Source organism: Artemia franciscana, chromosome 3, assembly GCF_032884065.1.
Source record: "Artemia franciscana chromosome 3, ASM3288406v1, whole genome shotgun sequence".
NCBI lineage: Eukaryota > Metazoa > Arthropoda > Branchiopoda > Anostraca > Artemiidae > Artemia > Artemia franciscana.
The window spans coordinates 6,765,404-6,791,996 of NC_088865.1; the positions used below are offsets into that span (position 1 = coordinate 6,765,404).

General features: G+C 36.4%; 1 protein-coding gene across 1 annotated transcript in view; it reads right to left on the reverse strand.

The window, feature by feature from the left end:
- LOC136024815 (cytoplasmic polyadenylation element-binding protein 3-like) overlaps positions 1 to 26,593 on the reverse strand; it is a 108,414-nt gene that overhangs the window by 26,072 nt on the left and 55,749 nt on the right. Inside the window, exon 4 of the mRNA XM_065700295.1 lies at positions 11,805 to 11,917. Coding sequence (XP_065556367.1) covers positions 11,805 to 11,917 — 113 coding nt within the window. The remainder of the gene's footprint in view (positions 1 to 11,804; positions 11,918 to 26,593) is intronic.

Genomic DNA, 26,593 nt, shown 5'->3' on the forward strand with positions numbered 1-26,593 from the left:
TAATAAAATAAATAATTCGAGGAATAATTTTTCTTTATATGCATTTCAACAGTCAAGTTGCACGAATTACTGGACGTGGTCGCATTTCTTTTATGAAGATCGGGGGGGGGGGGAATTCAACAACAAAAAAGAATGCTTTTATGGTCAAAATGTAACTAAGACTGTATACATCCCACGCAATATTTCACAACGTCGCGGGAGGACGGGGGTGTACTGTGTCCCATTCAGAGGGATAGAGAATTTCCCCAAGGATAAGGAAAATTTCCGCAAGAAAAGTCAAAGGATACATCTACCCCGTAAAATTTACTATAGTCTAGTTAAATTGCAAAAAAATACAAAATTTCTGCTCTAAATATGCACTCCTCTCTAAGTTTCAGCCCCCCTCCCTTTCCGTATCCGAAAAAAAATCCATCGATCGCTCCTGAATTATTGGCTATTTTACGTATAGGAAAAATAAAGATCCATCTTCAAGAGGTTTTCTTCTTATTTAAGCAGAACAAAAGTTGTAAAAGGCACTGGGACAATGCATGATTCGAGGGCATGAGAACACCCTCTCTGTAGCAAAACCCCTGATCCTCTTAACCTAAGATTCGGATCTATGTGAACCAACAGGGAAAATAAAAAAAAAACCTTTAAAGGTTAACTCTCAGTATTGATTTTGTCTTTCAACCATGAGGACATAAACTGGATTTAAGTTCGAATTTAATTGGATTGCGCAGCAAGTGAAGTGGAGTACAATCCAGCAATTACAGAAGTTTAGCAATAAGTGAAATATCAGATTGTTAGTTATATGCTATTGTTAGTTATATGCTATTGGATATTTTTCCAATTTTACTATTGGATATTTTTTGCTCATACACTTAAGAAGAAAATTCGTTATTAATTACCTGAATGCATTTGAATATCGTTCGCATGAATTCAGAGTGATAACATATCGCTTGCGCCGGATTTAGCCAGAGGGTGTATTGCAGTAAATAAACATTTCGAAGAAATTTTTGCAAAGGATTAGCTGTTGAGAAGTTCGAGATTTTGGAAGAAGCTATTATTGGAGTTCTCGTTGCTGATTTTGAAATAGCTGTTTTCCATGACTAAATTAACGGCTTAGCATACTGAACTCTGTGAAGGTAAACCAGAAGCATTCTGAAGTAGGCCTCTATCCATTTCTCTTTTTTTCTTTTTTTTCTGCGATTTCGGCGGGTTCTAAGAAGATGACGAAAAATTAAAGGAAGAATGAACGTTTCTTGAATAATTCAGCTGCTTCCAGTGGTCGAGAAAATTCTGTGACGCTGCAAAATCTGACGGACAATTTAAGTTTAGTTTTGACAACGGTTCAGCACAATTCCAAAGCGTTCGCAGAACTTTCTGCTAGTATGAGTGGACTGGAGGACAGAATTTCAAAGGTTGAGAACGCAGCTCAAGATTCGAACCGGGAAGTATATGAGTTAAAACCAAAAGTAACAAAGATTGAAACTGATAATGATAATTTAAAGATTCAGTTGTCGGTTGTGGTTGATAAAACGGTTAATCTAAGATCGCAGCTGGCTAACATGCGACAAGCATTGATGAAAGTGGAAAGTAAAGAAACAAAAAAACATATCTTGGCTTGGAATGTAGTTTCTGCAGATAAATGAAGCAAAGACCTATTTTCAGATCATAGTTACAGAAGGTTTAGAAATGGACGTTCCAGAGTTTACTGTAATTGAGTCAAACCCAATGAAAAAATATGTGAAAGTTCAAGTGGAATCGAGAGAATTCAAACTCATTATTTAGGAGAACAGTAGGAAGTTACGCGGGAAAACAGTTTTGAACCAGTCTGGAGTTTATTTGACAGATGATGCCTCATTATCTGTGCATGAAACGCGGAAGACACTTGCGTCAGTGCGTGACAAAATTCATGCATGTGATATCCAGGGACTTGAAACCAGAGTAACAAAATCTATCCTGCCTATGATCTGTGTGAAACGCCAACATCAAACTTCAAAGGGGACAATCCCTTTCATATACTGAGTGATTTCTGTTCGTTTTAAGCTTTAATGTCAGTCCTTACTTGCAGTTAAAAATTTTTTTTTTTTTATTTAATATAATATAGGTCAGAAGTTGGAGAACATGCCTTAACAGCCTTGATTTCGCAAAAAAAAAAAAAAAAAAAAAAAAAAAAAAAAAAAAAAAAAAAAAAAAAAAAAAAAAAAAAAAAAAACGAGATTGACGAGTATATTTGAAGAGCATGCACACGTCGTATTTGCCTCAGTAGTGGTTGTGCTTTTTTGCATCTATGATGCAGGCAAAATCACACACGAAACAAATGACTGACGAAAATCGCATGATTGAGCTCACCATATTTATGAGCCCATTTTAACAGAATACATTACATCATTTGCGCCGCTCCTCCCCACCCAGGAGTGAGCACGTTGTTTTATATCTATGACGCATGCAACATTACAAAAGGAACATAACTAAGTATAAAATACCAAGTGTAATTACTCTTTTTACAAAAGACGTTTAAAGTAGTTTCATAATGCATTGAGGACAAATGAACGACCTAGACCATTAACGTGAAAAGCCACATCCGAGCAGCTACGGTAAAGGGTATTGAAAAAATGACTAAAATAATGATAAACGAAAATGAATAACGAAGAAATAAATAGTAAGAGTACTTGCGTAAACGACTATTACTAGTCAAAAACAGAAGTAAAGAACAAAGGTTCGTAAAGAACATGTTAAGAACATCTGGTTCGACGATAACCGGCAGCAGGGATTAAAACGAGTAAAAAAAAGTGAAGGACAAAAAAAACATGTGGTTGCAAGATATGCGACAACGAGGAATAGAATGAATTAAAAATTGAAAGTGAACAACAAAGAAATATGTGGAAAAGATATGCGACAGTGAGAACAAAGAAATACACGGTTAGAAGCTAAGCGACAGCGGGAATTATAAACAATAGCGAGAAAGTGAGTATCAGAACCTGTCAAAATAAAGTGAAGAACAAAGAATTATGCTTTTAGAAAACAAACGACATCGAAAATCAGAACAAGTCAAAAATGAAAATGAAAAAGAAACAAATATTACTTTAGAATAACAACCCCATCACAATCTTCGACGCCAACCGAGTGGCACAAAACCCAGTACAAATCTACAAAAATACAATAAACTACGCAACTGTTGATTAGAAGTCACTGGGACCCTTCAGCGTTCTATGTATTCCCTGGGGAGCCCTTAATTTTCCAAGGAAAGAGTAGCAAACCAAGCTGATTACTTTGGAGTTCAATTACATAGGTGCAGTTACTTGTGGTTATGTTACACAGTGGTTCAGTCGCAATGGAACCAAAAGAAATACATTCTTTAAATTTGGTGTCTGTGTGTGTGGGGGGGGGATAAATTTGATATGTTTCGATTGTCCCACGCAAATAAGGACAAAAGGCATATTCAATGAAAATGCCTCAGAAATGGTGTATTTTAAATCCTAGAGAAGGATGGGTACAGTTCTAGGGGGTATACGCCTCTGTTTCCCCCATTTGACACTACATATTTAGTACTTTTTCTACTTCTTTTTCCTTTTTCTTTTAATTCATTACTAATAATATCCAAATGTTCAAAACCTTGTCGCATTATTAAATACAAATGTCCAAACTCTTTTTCGAAGTAGAATAAGATTTCGATTAAATTCTGGTTCATAGTTACATCCTGAAACCAAAATCAGCCCTCAAAAACTAAAGATTTGACACCATGCTCTCAGCACTCCTAAATCAACTATACTAGACAGGATTAGGACAATGAAGATACTCGATTCTTTGCTGAGGGTGTCCGAGAATTACTCAGAACAAGAATAGAAATTCGCCCTCCTGTTTACTAGATTTTGCCAGAAATAGTGATTTAATAAACATGAATACTTAAGGTGACCAACATATATCACAAGAACTAAATGAAAGCCAAAACCAAGACATCATTTACGGATTCCTAATCTCGCCATTTATTCATTTTTTATCTTTTTTCTTTCTGTTGCCACCACTGGGATTTATTCTCTACTGCCACAACTTCAGAAACTATGATCGCATTCCGCGAAAGTACAAATGGTAGAGTAGGTATGGTATTTACAGGACCTCGCAGGAGGGTTTAAAATTAATCGGAAGGGGGGCTTCTATACTATTAACAAAAATTCTGAATTAATTTTGTTGGACAGGACTGGGAAGGTACTTGATACTTTGATGATGACTTGGAGGGGAATATCTCTCCCATGTACCCATATTGTATTCCAACATCTAGAAGGTTTCAGAGTCTTTTCAACTTGATTTTCACATAATTCCACCAACTGAAAGTTTTTACATGAGTTACTAGAGAAAATGTTGGCACTCGATATAATAACGGATTAGGCACTAGTTTTAGTATGATCTCATAAAAAAATATATAATTAGGAAATCTTCACATTCCATCATTTTCTCACCCAAAGGCGTATCCAGGATTTTTGGTTCAGAGGGGGGGGTATTCTTCGGGAGGAGGGAGGCTACGAATTTTTTTAAAACAGATCAAAAATTTGTTTAAGTTAGAATTTTTTTGGGGGGGTGGGTGGTCAAGCTCGGTATACGAGCTTACGGCCACATACGGCTTTGTTCCAAACTAAAGCTTTTCCTGCTCTTTTTTTCCCTCGTAAGGTCATGATACATCTGCACAGGTCACGAAATGTTTTTTTTTAAGGGTTTTACTGTTTGTGTTTAGTTCGGCATACGGTTTTACTCCGGAATTCTTACATCTTAAAAAAAGCTATTAATTTTATTTAATGTAGTTTTTTCCATTTATTATTGTCAACGTATAAGCTGCTGATTAATTTTCTGTCCGTTGCTTTACAATACACTACCACTAAATTTAATATACTACTACTACTACTACTAATAACTCACTGCAGCACCAAGCCGCCTGAGGCCAACACAGCTACGCACGCTCCTCCTCCAACCTAATCTATTTAAAGCCTCCCTCTTTACACCCTCCCAGGAAGTTCCCATTTCCTTTAAATCCTTATTTATGACATCCTCCCAACCCAGACAAGGACGACCTGCTTTCCGTGTAGCCCCAGACGGTTGGCCAAAAAGGACAATCTTCGGTAATCTGTCATCCTTCATCCGTAGAACGTGGCCTAGCCATCTCAACCTTTCTTTCATTATAGCCCCAGAAAGCGGGATTGAACCACACTTTTCGTACAACCTACTGTTTGAAATACGGTCAGTCAGCCGGGTACCCAGAACAATCCGTAGGCAATTTCTCTGGAAAACATCTAGTAAATTTTCATCTGCTTTTCGGAGTGTCCATGCTTCAGAGCCATATTTGACCACTGTCATCACTGTAGCTTCCAATATTCTAATCTTGGTTTGTAGGCTTATCTTTCTATTCTTCCAAACTTTTTTTAACTGTGAAAAAACACCCTGAGCTTTAGCTATTCTACTTTTAACATCTTCACTGCTCCCACCATCTTTACTAATAATACTACCAAGGTAACTGAAGCTCCCAACCTGATCAATCTTTTCGTTACCTAAGGTCACCTGTTCATCTTCACTTATTCCTAACCTTAGTGACTTAGTCTTCTTAACATTAATTTTCAAGCCTATTTTAGCACCCTGAACTCGTAAAACCTCTAAAAATTCATTCATTTTGCTCACACTTTCATCTAATATGCTTAAATCATCAGCATAATCTAAGTCCAGGAGCGTTCTTCCTCCCCATTTGATTCCATGGTCTCCAATTGCCTTTCCTGTGCTCCTTAAGACGAAGTCCATCAAAATGATCCATATAAAGGGGGATAGAACACAACCCTGCTTAACTCCTGATTTAATACAAAACCAGTTGCTAACCTCATTTCCTACCTTAACCGCAGCAGTATTATTCTCGTACATAGCGCAAATCACTTTAATGTATTTTTCTGGTATACCATATAACGATAAGACCTTTGTTAACACTGTTCTATCAACAGAATCGAAAGCTTGCTCATAATCGATAAAGCTGAGGACCAAAGGTGTTTGACAACGAAGGGACTTCTCAATTATTAACCTAAGAGTGAAAACATGGTCGACACATCCTCTACCTTTTCTAAAACCGCATTGTTCTTCCCTTAAAACTTTGTCTACAGCATGTCTCAGTCTAAAAAGTATCATATTACTCAGTAATTTGCTACCTACAGAGACCAGACTAATGCCTCGATAATTCCGACATTCACTCTTGTCACCTTTTTTATACAGTGGTTTAATTAAGGTTTCCCTAAAATCATTGGGTACTTCCCCTTTTTCAAAAATCATGTTCATAATCTTCAGTAGCTTATTCCTAACCTCAGAGCCACCATATTTAAGGAACTCATTAATCATACTATCAGCACCTGGGGCCTTATTATTTTTTAATCCTTCTAGTACTGTCGCTAATTCTTCCTCACTAAACAAATCTTCCTTCACATCCAAGGTATCACAAACTTTTTCATTTTCATCTATATCTTTTCCTGCAACTGTATCTCGGTTTAGCACATTCTCAAAATGTTCCACCCATCTTTCTTTAACTTTTTCCTTATCACTAATTGTGACCCCATTTCTATCTTTAACTGGGACTAGTCCGGATCGGCTACTCCCTTTCAATTTATTAACATGCCAGTATAATATTTTACTATTATGCCGTCTAGCCGCATCTTCCAGATCCTCAGCAATTTTATCCATCGCCTCCATTTCACATCTCCTTAGTTCATATTTTAATGCTTTCTCCACTTTCTTTACATTCCTTTTGTTTTCATACGACCTATCGCTCAGATAATTCTTATACAAACCCCTTCTACTCTCTATTAAACCTAAAGCTTTTTCACTAATATTCCTAGTTGCTGTCTTAGCACTCTTCCCTAGGAAACCATCAGCAACTTCACAAATTGTTTTTCTGAAATTATTCCATCCATCTTCCACATTGTCAAATTTTAAACCCTCAAGTTTAGTACTCAACTGTTCCTGGAATTTTTTTCTCAAATTTTCATCCTGAAGTCTACCAACATCATAACTTTCCGGGAGGGAGTTACTCTTCCGAAATTTCAGCTTTAAATTAACCTTAGACACTACTAAATGGTGATCTTTACTTTTAACATCAATAACGGCACTCCTATACACCCTAGTATCTTGTATTGATCCTGCTAGTCTTCTGTTTACAATAACATAATCAATAAGGTTTGCTGTCTTACCATCACGTGAATACCATGTCAACTTATGGGCCATTTTGTGACCAAACACCGTATTGGTTATAACTAGGTTGTTATACCTACAAAATTGCAAAAGCCTATAGCCATTACTGTTTTCTTTTCCTACACCAAAATTACCTAGGCTAGGATACCATCTATCCCTATTTCTACCAACCTGGGCATTAAAATCTCCTAGCAAAAACACCATATTTCTACCTGGTACCCTGTCTATTTGCTCCTGTAACTGTAAGTAAAATTCATCTGAGTCACTAGTATCTCCATCAGTTGGTTCAATGGGGGCATATACTACTATAACTGATACCCTAAACTTTTTAGTCATAAAATGAGCAATTAGTATTCTATTATTAATACCTTCCCAGCCTAAACAAGACTTCGCAGCTTCCTTATTCATCATGAGCCCTACTCCCTGTCTATGTACCCCATCCTTCCTTCCTGAGTAAACAAATTCTATGTCACCTAATTTCATGCTTCCTACTCCTGGGATATGAGTTTCTGAAACTCCTAATAAATCCAGTTCAAACCGTCTGAATTCGTCAGTCAAAATGTCGATGCGATAGTCATTTTTTAACGTCGTAACATTCCAAGTTCCAATTTTCATGTTCTTTAAATCTTTGTTACAAAAAAAATCAGAAAACATCATTAAACAACTAATAGCAACACGAATACCAAGTAAAAAAAACTGGCAACGGGAAAACAATATAAATTACGAGAAAACCACGGCATTTTGGGAGAGTGAGATCAAATTTATGGGTACTGGCGGTGGATCTGCGAATACAACTGTCAGCGAAGTGTACGACTCTATTGCGGTTGACTAAAATCCAAAGTTTGAAAAGTTTGAAAAATCGCTCCCAACCCTGAAAACACAGATTGAGAATCTTGAGGAGTGCGTCAATCGCATAGAGATGAGGCTTGACGATTATGACCAAGAAGTTCTGCTTGATAGTCTCGTAATCCATGGTATGCAACAGCCAGGTGTAAACTTGAATACCACTGCGATTGATTTGGTTAAACAGAAGTTAGGTGCTAGTGATATAACGGATAGGCATATTACAAGCGTATTTCGCTTCCGGCAGAACATGATCAGCCCTGATGGTTCTGGTAAAGTAGCTCCCATAATGGTGAAATTTCAGAGCAAAGATATTTTTCGAAGAGTCTTCAAGGATAAAGCAAAATTAGTGCGTACTGGTGTATACATCACTGAGGTTTTAACAAAGCGCCGAAGAGACATTTTGAACATGGTGAGAGACAAATTTGGTGTGAAGCATGTTTGGACACACCATGTTAATATTTTATTGAAAAGGCCAAGCGACCATTTCGTTCGCAGAATCAGGTCACTTGTTGATTGTGTGTGGTTTTTTTTTCGGATATTTTTTGCGTTTAATTTTTATTGTTCGATAGTTACGCTGATATTTACTATTTTTCATTTTGATGGGTACTTATCTACAAAGTTTGCAGCTTAAACGATATGAGCAAGACCCATTTGATACTGACAAATATTTATTATCTAAGTTTGTGGCAGATCAGTCTATTTTAAGTTTTCGGCCGGGACGTTTTAGCACGTATATTAATGGATCTGCAGATATTAATAAAAGAATAAATGAGTGCCTTGTGTGCGTGTGGTACTGCCACATTACGTCATCTTATCGTGATATTGAGCAGTTCATATATAGATGATTCTGTTCAGTTACTTGCTTTATATGAAACGTTTTTGGGTGAGGATAGTTTGGGTTGATGATGAGCTTCTGCGAATGATTGATGTAAGAAATTCTTTGTATGCAATACACATCAATGAACCAAATGAGGTTAGTTACGCACAGTTTATGTAGATTACAGTAGTAATCTAGTTAACTCTACTAGATGGAAGAAAATGAGAGACTTTTATGGCAAAAAATTTAAGAAAAATGCACCAAACCCTGAAGCCACTTGGAAAATTATTAATGAAGTGATCAGAGGTAGTCCTGCTCCACAACAGTATAGCCTAAATGTTGGTGGCGAAATAGTCCGAGATCTTGACAAGAGTATGTGATGTTTGCGCATCATTTTTCGAAGATTGATGAAACTGTTCTGAGTGAAGCAGTGAACAAGGAGTTACTGACAGATGAATCTACTTTTGAAGACCTAAGAGGTCAAGATTTTGAAATGAAATTAAAACCCTACGATTCTGAAGCAATAAAGAAGATTCTTTCTTCAATAAAATCAAACAGTGCTGGGACCGATGGCCTCAACCTACGATCTCTAAAATCGGTGCTTTCGAATATTCTCCCTGTACTAGTATTTTTGATAAATCTGTCAATGACAGAGGGTCAATTTCCCCATTCGCTGAAAATGACCAAAGTCAACCCGCTTCCAAAGTCCGGGAATTTAAGTGACCTTTCAAACTGGAGACCTATATCAATACTAACCCCTCATTTCAAAGATATATGAAAAAATGGTGCACAAAAGGCTATATGGGCATCTAACGAATAGCGGATTTCTGTCTGAAACTCAATTCGGTTCTAGAAAAAAAATATTCAACTGTGCATTCTGCTTTAAATATAACTGATAAAGTAAACAGCTCTCTAGAAAACAATAATTTTTGCGTGACCATTTTTATAGATTTTAAGAAAGCTTTCGATACTGTTGATTTTGGAATTTTGTTGGATAGATTGTCGAAGTTTGGTATTAGGAATAAGTGTTTGAGTTGGTCTGAGTCGTATTTGCGAGGTAGAAGTGTAAAAGTTCCAATAAATAATAAAGTTTCACAGGTTTACCCACTGAATTGTGGAGTGTCACATGGTTCTGTCCTAGGCCCTCTTTTATTTTTAATTTATGTAGATAGTATGAGATTATTTATCCCTGGTTATTTAACGTCTTTTGCCAACTATACTGCTATAACTGTTATTGCCAAATCGTTTCCGGACTTGAAAGACCGAGAAAATAATGCTTAAAGGGACTTTATACGTGTGCCACAAGGTTCTGTCCTAGGTCCTCTTTAATTTTAATTTACGTAGATAGTATGAGATTTTTTACCCCTGGTTATTTTACGCCTTTTGCCGACAACACTACTATAACTGATATTGCCAAATCGTTGCCGGACTTGATAGACCGAGCAAACAGTGCTTTAAAGGGACTTCATACGTTTGTTACACTCAGTAAACTTGCTATGAATGCTTCAAAAACAAATTACATAGTTTTTAAAAAGACTGGTTTGAAACTAGTCCGAGAAACGCGTTACCTCGGGTTTCTTCTTGACTTCAAACTGAGTTGGAAGGCGCACAGTGACCTAGTTTCCTGCAAAGTATCAAGAAGAGTTGGAATGCTGTCTTAAAAATGTGCTTCCTTTGAAAGTTTTAATGTCACTTTACCATACTTTAATAGCGTCGAATATAAATTATGGTTGTTTAATCTGGGCTAGTAACTTTCAGTCTAATTATAGGAGAGTTCAAGTGCAACAGAATAAGACAACTAGAATTTTAGGAAATTATGATCGTGGAAGCGCTAGCACTGTATCTACATATAAGAAGTTTGATATTCTGGATGTTAGAAAAATCAGAGACATGCAAATTGGTATTTTAGTATATCAGTGTCTACATAATTTAGGGCCTGACATTTTTAATGAATTTTTTTAACTTAGATTCTTCTTATCATGATTATGAAACGTGAAATTCAAATAATCTTGTTCATGAGTTTCGGAATACTTTCCGGTCGGCTCATGTCATCAGATACATGGGATCGACTGTCTGGAAGCCATTCCCACAGCAAGTTAAAAAATCAGAAAATCTGCCTCAGCTGAAGCGTCGCCTCAAGGCCCATCTTCTGAACAGTTAGTAATGTTGAGTATTTCAGACCGAGAGAAGGGTGTCTCCCCCCCCCTCACTTTGCTAAAATGATCATCAGTTTTTGTTTTGTTCTCTTTTTTTGTAGTTTATTGATCTTATTTATTTGTTTTTTGATCATAAATGAAATATTTTAAAGAAATGTATCGAATTAGATGACAGCTATACTTGCAGGCCATTGTGGCCCTTTTTTTAGCTGATGAATGAAAGTTTACAGTATTATTTTTGAATAAAGTTAGCTACCTATAAATTATGAGATAAAATTAAAGCTAAATTAAAATTGAATAATAAAAAGGGACAAAATGCCAATTAAACTAAATGAATAATTATTATTAATGACAGTTATTAATGTTATTAAATTATTAAAACAGTTATTAAGTTATTAAATTATTATTAATGATTATTAATAGTATTAATGACATTGCTACTAATACTGCTACTACCATACTGATAATACTGCTGCTACGACACGACACAGCTGCGCAGACTCCTCAAACGTCCCATTCTGTTTAAAACTTCCTCTTTAGACCCTCATTGAAGTTCCATTTCATTTAAATTCTTTCTAACGACCGCTTCCAATCCCATTCGGAGACGACCTGCCTTTCGTTTGGCCCTAGATGGATGGCCTAAAAGGAAGATCTTCGGCAATCTGTCATCTTTCATTTACAAAAATTGTCTTAGCCATCTCAATAAACAACAGTTAAATGAAAAACAATTGAATAAAAATTATAAATCAAAATGAAATCATAGTAAAACTAAAAGAAATAAAATTATGACTCACCTGGAAAAGTAAAAATGCATATCCTTTTGGTGGAAAATAAGACTTGCTTTCAGCCTTATGAGGCCAGTCAACAACCAATGGTCCGAAATGACGAAAACTTGCAGTGATCTCCTCTGAAAGAAAAACCAACAAAATTACTAACAACAACAAACCAATTCCAGGGAATGTTTGGGCAAAAACACTAAGTAACAAAGTTCAAAATAAACTAAAAGTAATTTTTAAAAATAAGCAAGAAAGGATACAGCAAGTAATTCAAGTTGAATAATGTAATAAAGTTGAAAAAGGGTCATACAAATCTCGAATCAATACTTAAAGATTCGATATTTATATTTTATTGCTCGAGACTCATTTTAATGTTCTGATCATGTCTAAAAGGATTATGATACAGATCTCTAAAATTTCTTCCTAATTTTATAAATTCTGTTGGAGTTGTCAAGTTACTCACCTGCCTTGGATCTGTCGTCACGCGTGAATCGTGGCTGGATTATGCCTTTTCGACTCAAGTCCTTATCTGAGGTGCTGAGACTTGGCAGGCTACTGATTCTATCCGTGATACAATAAATGCGGCTCAAGGAAAGTTCTCAAGACTATGCTAACAGAAACACTCGCCAACTCTCTATTAAATTTGACTCCTCTGTGCATGACTGAGGCACCCCCGCAAAAGGCCTCGGTTCAGATGGAGAGACAGCCAGTACCTCTACATGATTGATACTGATCTACAGGAAGCAGTCATCATTGCACTTGACCTCCTGGACTAGAGGCAGAATCGCATCTCTCCCTACACTGGATCCCCAGCAGGAGCAATAAGTCAACTAAGTGAAGAAAGTCTTTAATTCTTCCGGCATAAAAGAACAGGGGGGATAGTGAATTTATGTTTGGGTGCACAAACGAATCTTGGGCTCCCTTATCAGTATATTCAGCCCCTTGGAGATGTCCCTTGGAGGACAATCTGGGAAGTTTCTCCCCAGATCCTTCCTGTGAACAAGAAGCGGAGTAGGAACACTCAATATAGAATATACATATTTTTTTAAACGCTCTGACTACGTTTTTCTCAAAGATCTTTAGAGATTGAAGAGCCGTAGTATAAGTTTTCAACTACAAGTGAAGTTAGATTCGAACCCTTTTTCAAGTGGTTCCACGATACTGGTTCGAGTATTGGAATAATCGCCAACTGTCACATATATCGATTTGTTTCTAAGTTCAAACAGGCTAGCCACATAACCTAAAAAGCCTTACAAGTAGTGAGTGAGTAAAGGTAGGACCCAGAAAATCGTGTCAAAACTCTCACATTTTGTAATAGTGTTTTAGTATTAATAAAATGATTCATTGATCCTCCATATACAGGTCAATGACTTTCCATGAAACTGAAATAATCTTATGATAAGATACGAAAGCATTCCAAAATAACTTCTTAAAAACCGATTCGAACAGTTTTTCAATTGATGCTAAACGGATGTTGCACCATTAAAGTATCCGCCACCCAAACTTATTATAACTAATAAACTTATTATTATTATAATAATAAACTTATTATTATAATTAGACATGAAATCTATTATTCAGAGACGATATTCCAAGACGCAAATCAAAAATTTCATATTCCTGATTTTTTATTCATAGGCTAAAATCACAATCTACTGAAAAAGAGTAAATAATGATTTTTGTCCATTACTTAGCTAGGTGGTATGTTATCACACCACTGGATCCATCTTTTAGGCTAATTCAAATACACTTTTAATTTGAGCCCTTACAAACAAGTTTTATCTTGGGCCTTCGCGGCCATTACAAATAAATTTTATTTTCAGTCCTTAAAGGGACATTTAAGACAACGCCTAGTTCTTCATTAGAAAAATATAACTAGAAATTCTGAAAACTACCTCAAAACGATCATTACTAATCTAATTACTTACGAACCTCATTCCTTAAAGTGTGTTGTTTCAATTTACCCCCCCCCCCCCTTGGATGAATAAATATAGAGTCCAGTCTACTCGTTTCCCAATAGCCAGACTCGTTTCTTCTGCTTTTTTTTAGGGAATGCTAATCAGTCAGCGAGAAAAGAGTTTTCCAATTCAAAATAGTGAGACTATTTATAGTCAGATATTTATAGAATATTTATAGTCGGATGTGTACAGCTGAAGCAATACACTTCCAATATTGACTAAGTAAGTATTCATGATTGTTTTAAGGTAGTTTTCAAAATTTTTGGTAGTTTGTTTTATGGTAATCTGGTAATTATAGTAATTGGTAGCATTAGCTGAAGTTAACAAATTTGAAAAATCAATAAATTTCAATACTAACAAAACTTGTACAAGCCTTCTTATTTTTCGTGAATACAATGATTAAATAAAACAATCTTTAATATGATTAAAACTTCAAGAATTACTTTTAAATGACAGGCGCTGATATTTTTGCCTGATAGAGTATCGGCCGGCCAAATATGATATTTACGGCAATTTGCTGCCGAAACCAACACATTTGACAACAACAGCTAACTTCAACATATCTAAAAATTGCAGGGTTCTTCCTAATTTCCGTGAATTCTAGGACGTGAGTAAAAGCTGCACAAATTACCTGAAAATGACAGGCAGCAACTTGAAAATAGCTGCAACCTAGTAAAGAATGAATCACGGCCAATAGTAACCAAAAATTACGAAACATGTTTAAAAAAATGACAAATCGGAAATGGAAAATTGTCATTTTTAGCTGATCTAATAAGGAAAAAATTGTCGCTTCAACGGCTAAAACAAAATTTACGAAGGAAGTAAGATCGTATCCATGATTTTTTCGGGGGGGGGGGGGGGGGTGAACGACAAAACTAAAAAATTTATCAAAAAAAATATTTATACGGAATTTGTTACGTCTTTACGGGTCGGATAACAACTTGGGGGAGGGGGTGCGGTCTTGTTCTGGATACGGCCTTTAAAGGAAGCAATTAGTATATAGTCAGAGCGCCAGATTCTGTATCGTGCACCCACACATGCCGGAAGGTACAAAAATGCTGAGGACGGATCCTAGGGTAGTCGACCATGCTGAAAACGAATATCGTAGGGTGCGTATTCGCTGTTGGGGCGTTTCTGAGATATAGGCCAAAAACGCCAAATTAAGCCTATAACTAATTGTGACGATTCAGGATTTTTTGCGACTTATTGGGTTGAGGAATCTGGCGTAATGTTATATCAATCGAAAGAAGAGATCTAGATCTACAAGAATATGATTTTTAAATTGAAAAAAAAACACTATTTTTTTCTCTATTTACTGCAGTTTCAAAATAAGTGCTGTAAAATTCAACAGATATCTCAAAGAAAGGCTAAAAACTCGAAATTTCTTCAAGGTAACAATTTTTTTTCGTATTCGAAAAGAAAGTGCATTCAATTCCGTACAATTTCACCTAAAAACATATAAACTATTTTTGTTTTCAAAAGGTCTGCGATTTTTTTTGTAGTGTCACTGAAATGATCACTAGCCGTATCGTGAAAAGGGACATTTTTTTTTTTTTTTCAAAGGGTAGGAATACTTCAAACTTCATAACTGTTTAAAAAAATTTAATTTTACTTAAAAATAAAAATAGGTTTAAAAAATGTTGACTAATTTTTTTTTTTTTTTTTTTTTTTTTTTTTTTTTTTTTTTTTTTTTTTTTTTTTTTTTTTTTTTTTTTTTTTTTTTTTTTTTTTAGAATGGACGAATATGTTTTCTGGTGTACTAAGGCGTCTAAAATTACCTTTTTGGGGCCTGATTTGCCAGTAATACGACTGAGCTATTTACTATATAAAATAATTCTGCTTCACAGATGGATTCAGACGGCGCATTGGAGTTGTCTTACTCGGCCTGCCCGTAAAATTGGGTAATAATAACTGATTAGGGACCTGTTGTAATTAAAAGTAAAAGGTATCAAATAAAATTTTCACAAATATTCCTCATTTTCTTCTTCCGAGAATTCAGATGGGGCAAGGTCAGACTCCCTGCATGCCCTCCTCGTTCCACGGCAGGAGCATAAGCTGCAGGATCCTTTCATTTTTGAGCAGCTACAGTCTTTCCTGCATCTTCCACTTTTGCATCTGCAGTAAGATTCCAGGCTTGATGCTTCTTTACATTTTGAGACGACCGCATCTACTCCCCCTTCCGCCATCTCCCATCCAAGGAGAAGTGGATCTGGAATGCTCGGCCGAGCCTGTATAGACGACAAGATTATCCATGTAGCGAATATGGCTCTTCGTATGCATGGCTCGAAGGTGTCGCCAGAAGGTGGAAGTTTTCACATCTTGTTTCTGGCACCGAATGTAAGCCCTTAAACTAGCCAGTGAATTGAATCCGGCCTGTTTACCGTATTGTTTACAATGACCAGGAATTTTGATAGGTCGTAAAATTCTGTAAACGCGTCGACTGAAAGCTTCCCTTCTGCATCCTTGATCTGCTCCGTCACAGACACCATTTTTGAGGCAAAAGTTGAAAACACCGCGGTGTTTAAGAAAGAAGCTTTCCCGACGTTGTTCGTTGTGTCACAACCTGGCAGACAGTGCACGAACGGTAACATAATCTGCTCCTCTTTGGACAAGTGGACTCCATCCGCCGGCTCGTGTACTGGGATAATGTAAGTCGGGAACTTCAAGAAAAGTTCGCTCGGTCCTTCAGCTTGAAGCTCTTCAAGAAAATGAACACAGGCTACTGCCACGTCTGTGTCGTTGGCATGCACAACGATGCTACGATGCTACAAGCGTAACAGCTAGCGTACTTGGCATGTGTCATAAGGCGTTGGTCAGCCTCTTCGTGGCTGGAGGACAAGCATTCCTCGTAGTAACAGTGTTCTGGTAAAGGTGGACATCAGCCACGCTTGACCAGAGACACTTTGAATCTCTCCTTGAACCCACCTGAGAGAAAAAGGTTGAGTGCGTTCGGAAGCTGATCACTCATCTAATCCCAGGTTTCATACAAAATTTCGAGGAGTCCACGCTGAGCTTGCAAGTACGGCATCCCATTCTTCAATTGTGCTAAGAGCGGAAATCTGGAGGTTTTCCCTTTCCCTCGTCGGAGTCTGCATGCTGATTTCATAAAGATCAACTCTCCGGTGTCCGTGAGCTTCCCAAATAGCCCGTTGTACCGATGTGCGACAATGTGGACTTCAGGAATACCCGCTGGAAGATAATTCAGCAATGATAGAAGCGATCTTCCCGCGAAGGATTTGACTGTTTCAAACCTGGCAGGCCGATATGACCTTATCTTGGACATTAGGTCAATGATGTGTACTGTAGTTGATGTTGTTTATTTGGATTTCAAAGTGGCCGGCCACGCTGAAAGTCCTCCTTTTTTTCTTAGCCAGTTCAACAGCACAGCTTTGTTCCCCGCCCTCATTTTTCAGCCAGAAGATGTCTTGGTTGATTGTTGCAGAAGATGTTCAAAAATGGATGGAGGGAAGGGAAGAATCTCTTTTGTGAGGATCTTTGCAACGGCTTTCTCCTTTTCTTCGCCGTAGCTCAACTGAGCAGTAATGATTCTCTTTAAGGCTGTTACTTCAGAGCTCAGGAGATCGGTTTTAGGGACACCATTCACTTTCTGAGTTTTTCTCTCTGAAGGGAAAGTTCGGAGTACAACCTTTTTCACATCGTCTTTCCTGTTGCACAGAAAGTCCTCAACCACCTCTTTTCCTTTTTGTGGCTACGCAAGTAATATCAGAAACAATCTTCTCATCGACCACAACTTCTGACGTCACAATATTCACTAGGTCGAAGTCCACTCTGCTGAACGGATTGCCACGTGTAGTGAAAATGTCTCGAACTCTATCTCGTGAAAGTTGTAATCGCGTCGTCGACTGATTGTCTTCGTGATATCGTGTCTCTGTGGAAAAGTTGACTACTTGCAGGAAACCATTGCTGATGGCAGCGGAAATCGGTAAGTAAGCATCCAAGCTTCAGTCTGTCTCTCATCCATTTGTTCTCCTATTATTCCGGCCGTCGTCTTTGTATCCTTGTTCACTGTACACTCCGGTATCTTGTCAGAACAGGTGGCCGTAAACCTGGTGTGCGTTCTCTTCACTGCGAAGTATCCTTTCATGAGCCTTCTGTGTACATCAGGAAAGGTTTGTGGTAAACTTCGCATGTCATATAGGTACTGTATGAGACATCTTGTATACTGAGGATGGTCAGCCACTACCAAGTATGGCAACATCCGAGCAGTTGGTGTCAAATGAGACTCCCAGCCACAGTCTCGTTCAGCATGATTAAATTGCATCGCTATTTCAAGTATTTCCAAGAACTACCGCCAGAAAGCAAACGTGGGTGACCCATTTCGAAGGGTTTCGAAGGCATTCATTATGGGAGCCAAAGTGATTAAGGTATCGTTTGCCTTCTGAAGTGCAATTCGCGCGTTAGCACCGTTTGCCAATGAAGTCCTGAATAACTCAATGGCACTACCCAGCTGGTCCAGACGGGATAAGTCTTCTTGTGCTTTGGAGTAATACTCTTCCAAAGACTCCCAGTAGAGGGCTAGCAAGACCTCGTACAGTATGCAGTAGGCATTGATATCTTGGTAGTAGCCGAGCTAGTTGAGCAGGAGGTGGAAGCTTCCCATCCGTAGGATTACGTTTTTGAAGTCATCCAGGTATTTACTTTTCACTCCCTGTGCTAGTTGATAAATGAAAAGATCTTGCGTGACCACCGTATCGTCACATCCGACAGCTTTACTTATCGCCGTGAACGTTAGCAGAGATTTTTTGACTGTTGCATGGTTGTTTGGTGCTTCATGAAGGAAAAGCAAGATATTAGATTAAATATTGACAAATCAATTTCAAATCACAGATGTTCCATTTGACAAGCATTTTCACTAGAACTGGAAGTTCCAATACTAAATCTGACTGATCAATGTAACATGCCTTTTTATCAGTCCTTATAAATCTAAATTAGTCAGTATCACCTAGTTTCTTCTGATATTTAATTTTGTAAATTACTTTCGTTAAGTCTCTTACTTCTGAAAAAAAAAATTACACTCATTTTTCCAGCCAACTTTACAGCACCAATAGTGCTTTTAAAAATTTTATTTCTTTAAAAATTGTTTTTTGATCTTCCGAATTTGTGTCATATTCTTCATTATCATCCATCAGCAAATCAGTATTTGCGTCAGAATCACAAGCTGAATCAACCTGAAGTAACTGTTTTTTTTTTTTTTTTTTTTATCTTGGCCTACCTGACTCACTTTTCTTTTTCATCTTCTGCTGATCAATTTCTTCTGCTTAGCTTATCAATCAACTTCCCGCTAGGTAGCAGGTTACTAAACAAAATTCACATTATCGGGTACACTCGCTAAAAAAGTTGCAGACCCCCCAGATATAATAATTTAAACTTTTATTCTTAGCTCAATGTGTTCGGAATTAAACGGGCTTTCTTTTTTAATATAAAAAAATACTTTATCTTGAAAAAATTTCGAGTTTTTAGCTTTTCTGTTAGAAATTTGTTGACAAAAATCTGACTTTTTTTAAAACTGCAGCAAAAAGTGTACTATTTTTATTTTATTTTTTTACAAACAAAAATCATATTCGTGTAGCCCCAAGTCTCTTCTTTCTGTTGACTTAAGAGTACGCTGGATTTGACCAATCTTATCTGTAAAAAAAATTTAGAATCATCGAACCCCATTATAGGCCAAATTTGGTGTTTTTGGCCTGTATCTCAGAAACGCCCCAACGGCGAACTTGCGCCCTACGATATTCGTTTTCAGCATGGTCGACTACCATGGGATCCACCCTTAACTTTTTTGTACCTTCCGGCATGGGTACTAATCGAAATAAGCGAGATACAGAATCTGGCGCTCTGACTAATACGCCAAAAGAACATAAAAAGACGCATTCATAGGTGCGTGAATGCTCTACCTAGGTAAGTAAAAAAAAAATATTCAAAATTTACTGAAAAACAAAAAAAAAACGAAGAAACAATGAATTATTCCTCATTTAAGTGTAAACTAAAATCAAAGTTTTTCTATTTATCACAGATAAACTACATAAAAACGTACAAACGTCAGACTCGAGCGTTTATTTACTTTACTGAAAATGTTTCAATCATTACAATTGTTTTGAGAAACAAGGCAACTAATTGAACTAAGGTGATAGGTAACACCAAATGAAATGAAATCATAAAAGAAATTAATAATACTTTCAATCGAGAAAATTCGTTAGAACAAAAGGTTGATGGACATAATATATATATATATATATATATATATATATATATATATATATATATATATATATATATATATATATATATATATAAATATATATATATATATATATATATCAATTTTAGAACATTTTATTTTTAGGATTCAGATTTAGAAGCATTTTAGGCACATTAGCGGTGCTCTGCAGGTGTCTCTGGCAACAAGCAGAAGAGGGGAGAAACCCACTGCAAGGGGCGTACGTACCTGCTGGTATTTAGTTACCCTTTAATTTCAGTGAATAGGTAAGTGGGCCCCTACACTTCCCTTGTTCCTGGACGGACTTGATATATAAATGAGTGACCTTAACATATTCCCTATCGATAAAAACCTACGATGTGAAATACGGTCTGTGATCACAGCTTAGATACCAATACAGTTATGAAAACTCCTATCTTGTCCATGAGAAGCTTTTGGTATAGAGCTCTGAACTTGGCGCCTCCTCCAAGCCCGCGCTCCGACGCTTAGATCGTACTACAACACCCTAGGCCGGAACACAATTTTGTTTTGTTGCATACACAGCTTAGATACCAATATTGATATCTAAACTGTGCTCCGACTTTTAGATTCAGACTGCCGGTTTCCTGTCTCCAGCCGCTAGTATCGCTACCGCGCACTGTGTCCCAAAAATAAATCGAGTTTTCATAACTGTATTGGTATCTAAGCTGTGTCTGTGATTTTGGACATGCTGTGTTAATGTTGTTGCATATTTGGGATGACCGGTAAACTCATTTGGAATCCCGTATTAAACTTTTTGTCGCGTGCAGTAAAAATTGTAAAGCCATGATGAAATCGCAATGAGAGCAGCCCAATTTTTTCCAAAAAAAAAAGACATTATGAAAGCAAAAGAGATCTTGTGTACAAAAGCGAACTGTCTTGATCGAATGTTCACAAAGGTTGCTATGAGCGACAATGTTTTGAAAATGATCAAATTGTTACAGACTTGTGATGACGATAAGGTTGCTCTGCGTATTTTCCTTATTTTTGAGCCAGAAGCCCCTCTATCCCAGGTGAAAGTACAGTGATTGTTACATGCAAGATTACGGAATATGTAACAAATTAGACATTTTGGTGGAACAAGACTTCTCAAAAAGTAAACCTATAACTGTTGAAGTCCCTGCTGAATATAATATATTGTAAGTTTGTAATAAACTGTAGTTTGTAAGCTTGTAATTGTAAGTTTGTCTATGTAAGTTGAATATAATATTTTTAACAATCACGGCATAGGATGATTTGGAAATATTATTTCCAAATCATCCTATGCCGTGATTGTTAAATATCTACCAAGTAACCTAGCCAAACTGGAATCAAGGAAGGACTTCCTAGAACAAGCATGTGGTGCACCCGATATGACTGAAAAGTTATCACTGCATCCAGACATGATGATCACGCAAAAGAGAATGCGCTTCGTAGCTCTAACAGCACCATTAGCGCTAAGGTTATAAGTCCTTCTGCCTTTGGAATAATTAAACGTGGCCCAAATGATCTGACCTCTGACGACGTCAAGTCTTTTGTGCCAAATTGTAGTGAAGCAAAGCAAAGTGGCTGTACCAGATCTTTCAGGCTAAAATTTGAAACAAAAAAGGATTTATTACGACCATTTCCAAAAGGACGTATCACCATAATTGTAAATTTTCAGAACAGCGAAAAAAACCCTCATAACTTCTTTACTTCCCCTTCGAACACCGTAAAACAAAAAAGGAATTAATGTATATTGATTTACAAATCGATCTGTTTTGTTTCACGGTTATCGGGGGGGGGGGGGGGTGAAAAGTTATGAGATATTTTACTACTCTTCTAAACGTTTATAATTGTGGAGATACCTCCTTTTGATACCCGACTGACGATATACAAAAAGCCACCTGAGATCAAGGGTAAATTGGCCAGAGTAGCTGTGACTACAGAGAGTAAAGTACTTGAAGTTGAATGTGGTTCAGCCATAATGAACATGTACAAGGTCCTAGCACACTACAGTTCTACAAATAGTCAAAAATCAAAATCCATTTGGGGTCATCCACAGACACCACACAAAGAATCTAGCCAAAGATTTCAATTCTGGATTTTATTTATGTATCCTTTTTTTATGCCTGACAAGTGGTTAATAAATTGAATTCATTTCGACAAGGAATTCAGCTACGCGCATGGACCCTAATCCATGGCTATCTGATGGGATTTTTCGTTTTATTGGGCCAGTGTGAAAAACCCAATTTTCGATAATAAATAAGTTTCCCCTGAGTAACTGAGGGGAAACTAATCCATCAATCAAATTCAAGCAATTTCAATATTCGTTAGCGTAATATCCTTCGTTTGAAATCATTTTTAATAGTAATCCCTTGATGGTTTCCCTCTCCGTTGCTAAGCTAAAATTAGATGCAGATTCAACAATATTAACGAAAAGTTGGTTAGTCAAGACAATATCAGGGGTAGGGAGTAGCAACAAGGGGCAAGGAAAAAGGAAAAACAAATATTGAGTTTCAGCTGACTACTACTTTAAAAAATAAATTTGATATATACTAACAATCAATCCTACAAAAACAGATATAATGTTTTGACAACATTTAAAAGTAGTCCTTTTTCTTTAAAATTCTTCTTAAATTGTCAGTTTTCTATTTTACGTGAAGGAGACCCCAGTAGGCTACCCTCAATCGAATATGAACTTCGATTAAAATGAATTTGATCATTTTAACTACAAACTGTCGAAATAAAAAAATAAAAAATATGAGAACGTTTAACGTAGTTTTTTCTTAAGAAATCTTTAAAAAAGAAAGCCGATTTTCTACTTTGTGTGGGAGCGAACCCCAGTCTTTTCTAGCAGATGCCAGCTTTAAGAAGTCAAAAGATAGACCAGCTCTATTTTAACAGCCAAACTTAGAAAGATATTAATTAAAACGAAATGAAAATATAGAAAAACGGGTATAATATTTCAATGACAGTGCAAAAACAAAAAAAAAACGTTAGCACTAATAATAAGAAAAATGCAAACATTTTGGCTTCATATCTCGGAAGCCTTCTTCAACGGGGGAAAAAGGGAAAAGAGAAAAAAACAAAACGAACTAAACTAATTAAAAAAATATGAAGAAAGAAAAATCAAAACAAACAACACGAGCCCATATCTTAATAATGCCCACTACGATTACTAAACATGTAATTAGACCTCAAAACGACAAAGAAGGGTAAGTTGGGTTGTCTGTCAAATAAATGGAATATTTATTATAACTTTGAATTGCAATGTAACAAGCCAACAAAGAAACGAAACAACAAAACGGACCAGAGTTACTTTACTAGTTAACTAATAAGTAGATTTTACTGTCTTTGCAATTCTTAGTTAACTTTGAATGTTTCTTTTTACGATCAGATTCTTAGTCCACTAAAAGGTTGAATAAAAAACTACTTTAAGAATTCTTCATTCTTAGATATCTACAAAGAATTTCTGGCAAGAAATTCGAAACCATTGGAGTTCCTAAGATAGTCATTCTGTACTAACACAAAGGGCAGGATGTTAAATTGCAGTTTTTTTTTTATTCTTGCAGGATTTAGCGGGTTGACTATCCAACACCAAAAGGATCAAAGCTGCCTTGCTACATGACCAACTAGCTGTACATAAACTTCTTCCAGTAGCGTGTTTGTTAAATAGTTGCTTTTATTCACTACCGCTTAAATACCACCTACTTCAATAGCACTCCCTCTTGACGCCCCAATGGATTTCTCTATATTTCTTTTCACAGAGCGAAACCCGGCCTCCTGGTACCAAAAATTACAGAAGAAGTGGAAGAAGATGAATCAGTATGCAGTCGTGGAACTGAGGGACGATGTGAAAAAGATGCGACAGCCTCTCCAGAATCCAGGCTTTTTCGTGAAGAAAGCATTCATGAGCTCAAAATCTCTGTGAAGAAACTTAATTTGGACTTGGCAGGCTCGTTACATCCAGGTTTAGCAGTAATTTATTTTTCTTTTTTAATTTGATAAAATAGACATGGCAGTATTTTTGCGGCATTCCAAGTTCTTTATATTACATGCATAAACATTTAGTTTGTAAGAGACTACAAACAGCACGCGTTTACATGAGCTTCTTGCACCTTTTCGGCATTGCCTCCAGTCCAGATTTCCTGAGGAATGGGCAATGAAGGAAAATCAGTTCTTTAGGTCGGATAAGGAAAATTTTTATAGGTTTGATGATATACTGATTCTTTCAACAGAGTAGAATATACTTCGGCTAAGTTGGAGCCAATTTTCCAAAATCAAGTGAAAATGACAATAAAAATAATAAAAAGGAGCCATTTGGTACCATAAAGGTACTATTTAGTACTATAAAAGTACTATAAAGGCAATTTATAGTACTATAAAAGTAAATATGTACTAAAAAAACTGATCTGTTTCTGTTGATGTTTGAATTATCTAAGTTTATCATAGTTTTGACAAGATTTTGGAAGAAACTAAATTTCAGCTGGGGGGGCCAAACCGAAGTCTGGGAGGGGCAGTTGCCCCCTGCCCCATAGCAAATTACGCCCCTGCTTCGTGGTAAAAGACTTGTCTCTTGCAAAATATGATGATTCATTTAAGTTTTCCCAGACTGAATGATCCAACTGTTTATTAAAATCGGTCACTCAAGAGGCTTTATTTTTAATGCTCACGTTTACAGTTCCTCTTGTAAAGGGAAACAAGAGGCATAAAATTTTTACAAAATGGTGGATTTCTTGTCACTCTAGATAATTTCTGTTTCAAGCCTCACCTTCCTGAGCCGGATGGTCTGTCCATAATTTCTTGTATGGCTCACGTGATAGCAACTTAGATTTTTCTGCCAAAAATACTGTTCTATTTGCAAAAGCCTGATGAACTTTCTCAGTTCACTTTCCGGCAAAAAAAAACGCTATAAGCGAACAAAGTAGACTTAAAAATTAGCTAAGTTTCGTTAAATTGAACGCGACTCAGTTAGTCGTTTGACACAGTTGTCATTATTAGTCAAACAACCAACTGCGGCCTGTTTTGTTGCGTTATTGCATTGCGGTTGAATATATCCCACTTATAGGACAAACAACCTAATTTATCCTGCTTTGTCGCTTTGGGGCCTAATTGCACGATGACAATTATCGTATTGGACATTATTAAGATGTGAGTTTTTACTGTTTGTGTTTTTTTTTCTTGTTATCTGTGTTTTGTTTGTTTTGTTGTTGTTTTTCTCTTTGTGTCGTTTGGTTATTTCAGCTAATTTCTTTTTTTCCTTTTTCCTCGTTGAAAAAGGGTTCCGGGCGTGAAGCCGAACTATCTGACCTTTACTATTATTAGTGTTATTTTTTTTCAAAAATCTTATAAAAGTACTACACCCATTCTTTGATATTTTTATTCACTTAATCGTAAATGAAAAGGCAGTGGGATCTAAGAAATAAAAGAAATTAAGAAAAATTTTGTGACTCCATAAGAAGGTGGTTCTTTTTCTGACAAATTTTCAAACAAAATTGCTATTTTTTATTTAATTTACAAGAGAACTCTAATCCCCTTTATCAGCTAAAATATAACAAAAAGAGGGAAGTTTTCCTGTTTTCCTCTTGGCTTTGTCTCTGGGATATTGGATTTGAGTTCAAACTGGAGAAATTTTCGCAACATAAACATCACCAAACTGACAAGAGCAAGAGAATCCCGTACAGTATTGAGCTGAAAATTTCTGCATAGCAACGATAAATGCAAATAATGCTGAAGCATTTAGCATTAATGAAAATGAGAAATTCAAAATGATTCCTAATTTAAGTTTTTCTCCATTTGCCAATAAAATAAGTTAATTCAAACTACATGATAACCTCGAAAATACCTAATAGCAGAAAACAGTATACGGAAATAGAATCTTCAACTGAATGGACCAGTAATAAGATAAAGCAATAAAACTCCATGGGCAGCACGGACGCAGGTGCGTTTTATTTCGTTGGGAGGGGGGTCTTATTTCATATTTTAATGAATTTTTGTTTTGTTGTTCCATTCTGAAAGCCATTACATGCTAGACATTGAGCCATTTAATGGGACAAAATAGAATGAAAAACCACGTGATTATTTTAAATAGAGATGGCGTTTATTTTCAACACAGCTCAATCTGAGCAACCAATTTACGCCATTTAATTACTTGAATTAGACGTTATGTGTACGTAAGGTATTAAGGGTTATTATCAGGGGCTTCAATTAAGAGGAAGGGATCAAGTAAAAATTTTATAAAAAATACTACCATAAATTTTTGAAATATAATTTTTTTGCACTTTCACTAAAAAAATGGGAAAATCTAAAACCCCGTCCTACATTTCCGTGAATTCGAACCATTGGGTATTACATCTCTTTTAAATATTGTATAAGAAGCCCCTGAAACAATGTTTAAAAAAACATAATCCATGGAAACATTGATCCATGTAATACAATCGACATTTTTTCTCCTATCAGACTCCCAACCTTAAAATTTTTCTGTCTCCTCCATAAAGTATTTGCATAAATAGGACACTTTGGCTTTTGAATGCTAAACCTGCAAATCTTTAAATTATTTATTTTTTAAGTATCCCCATTAAATGAAGATGGACTCGTGTCAATGATGTAATGATAACCATAAGGTAAAATCCAGT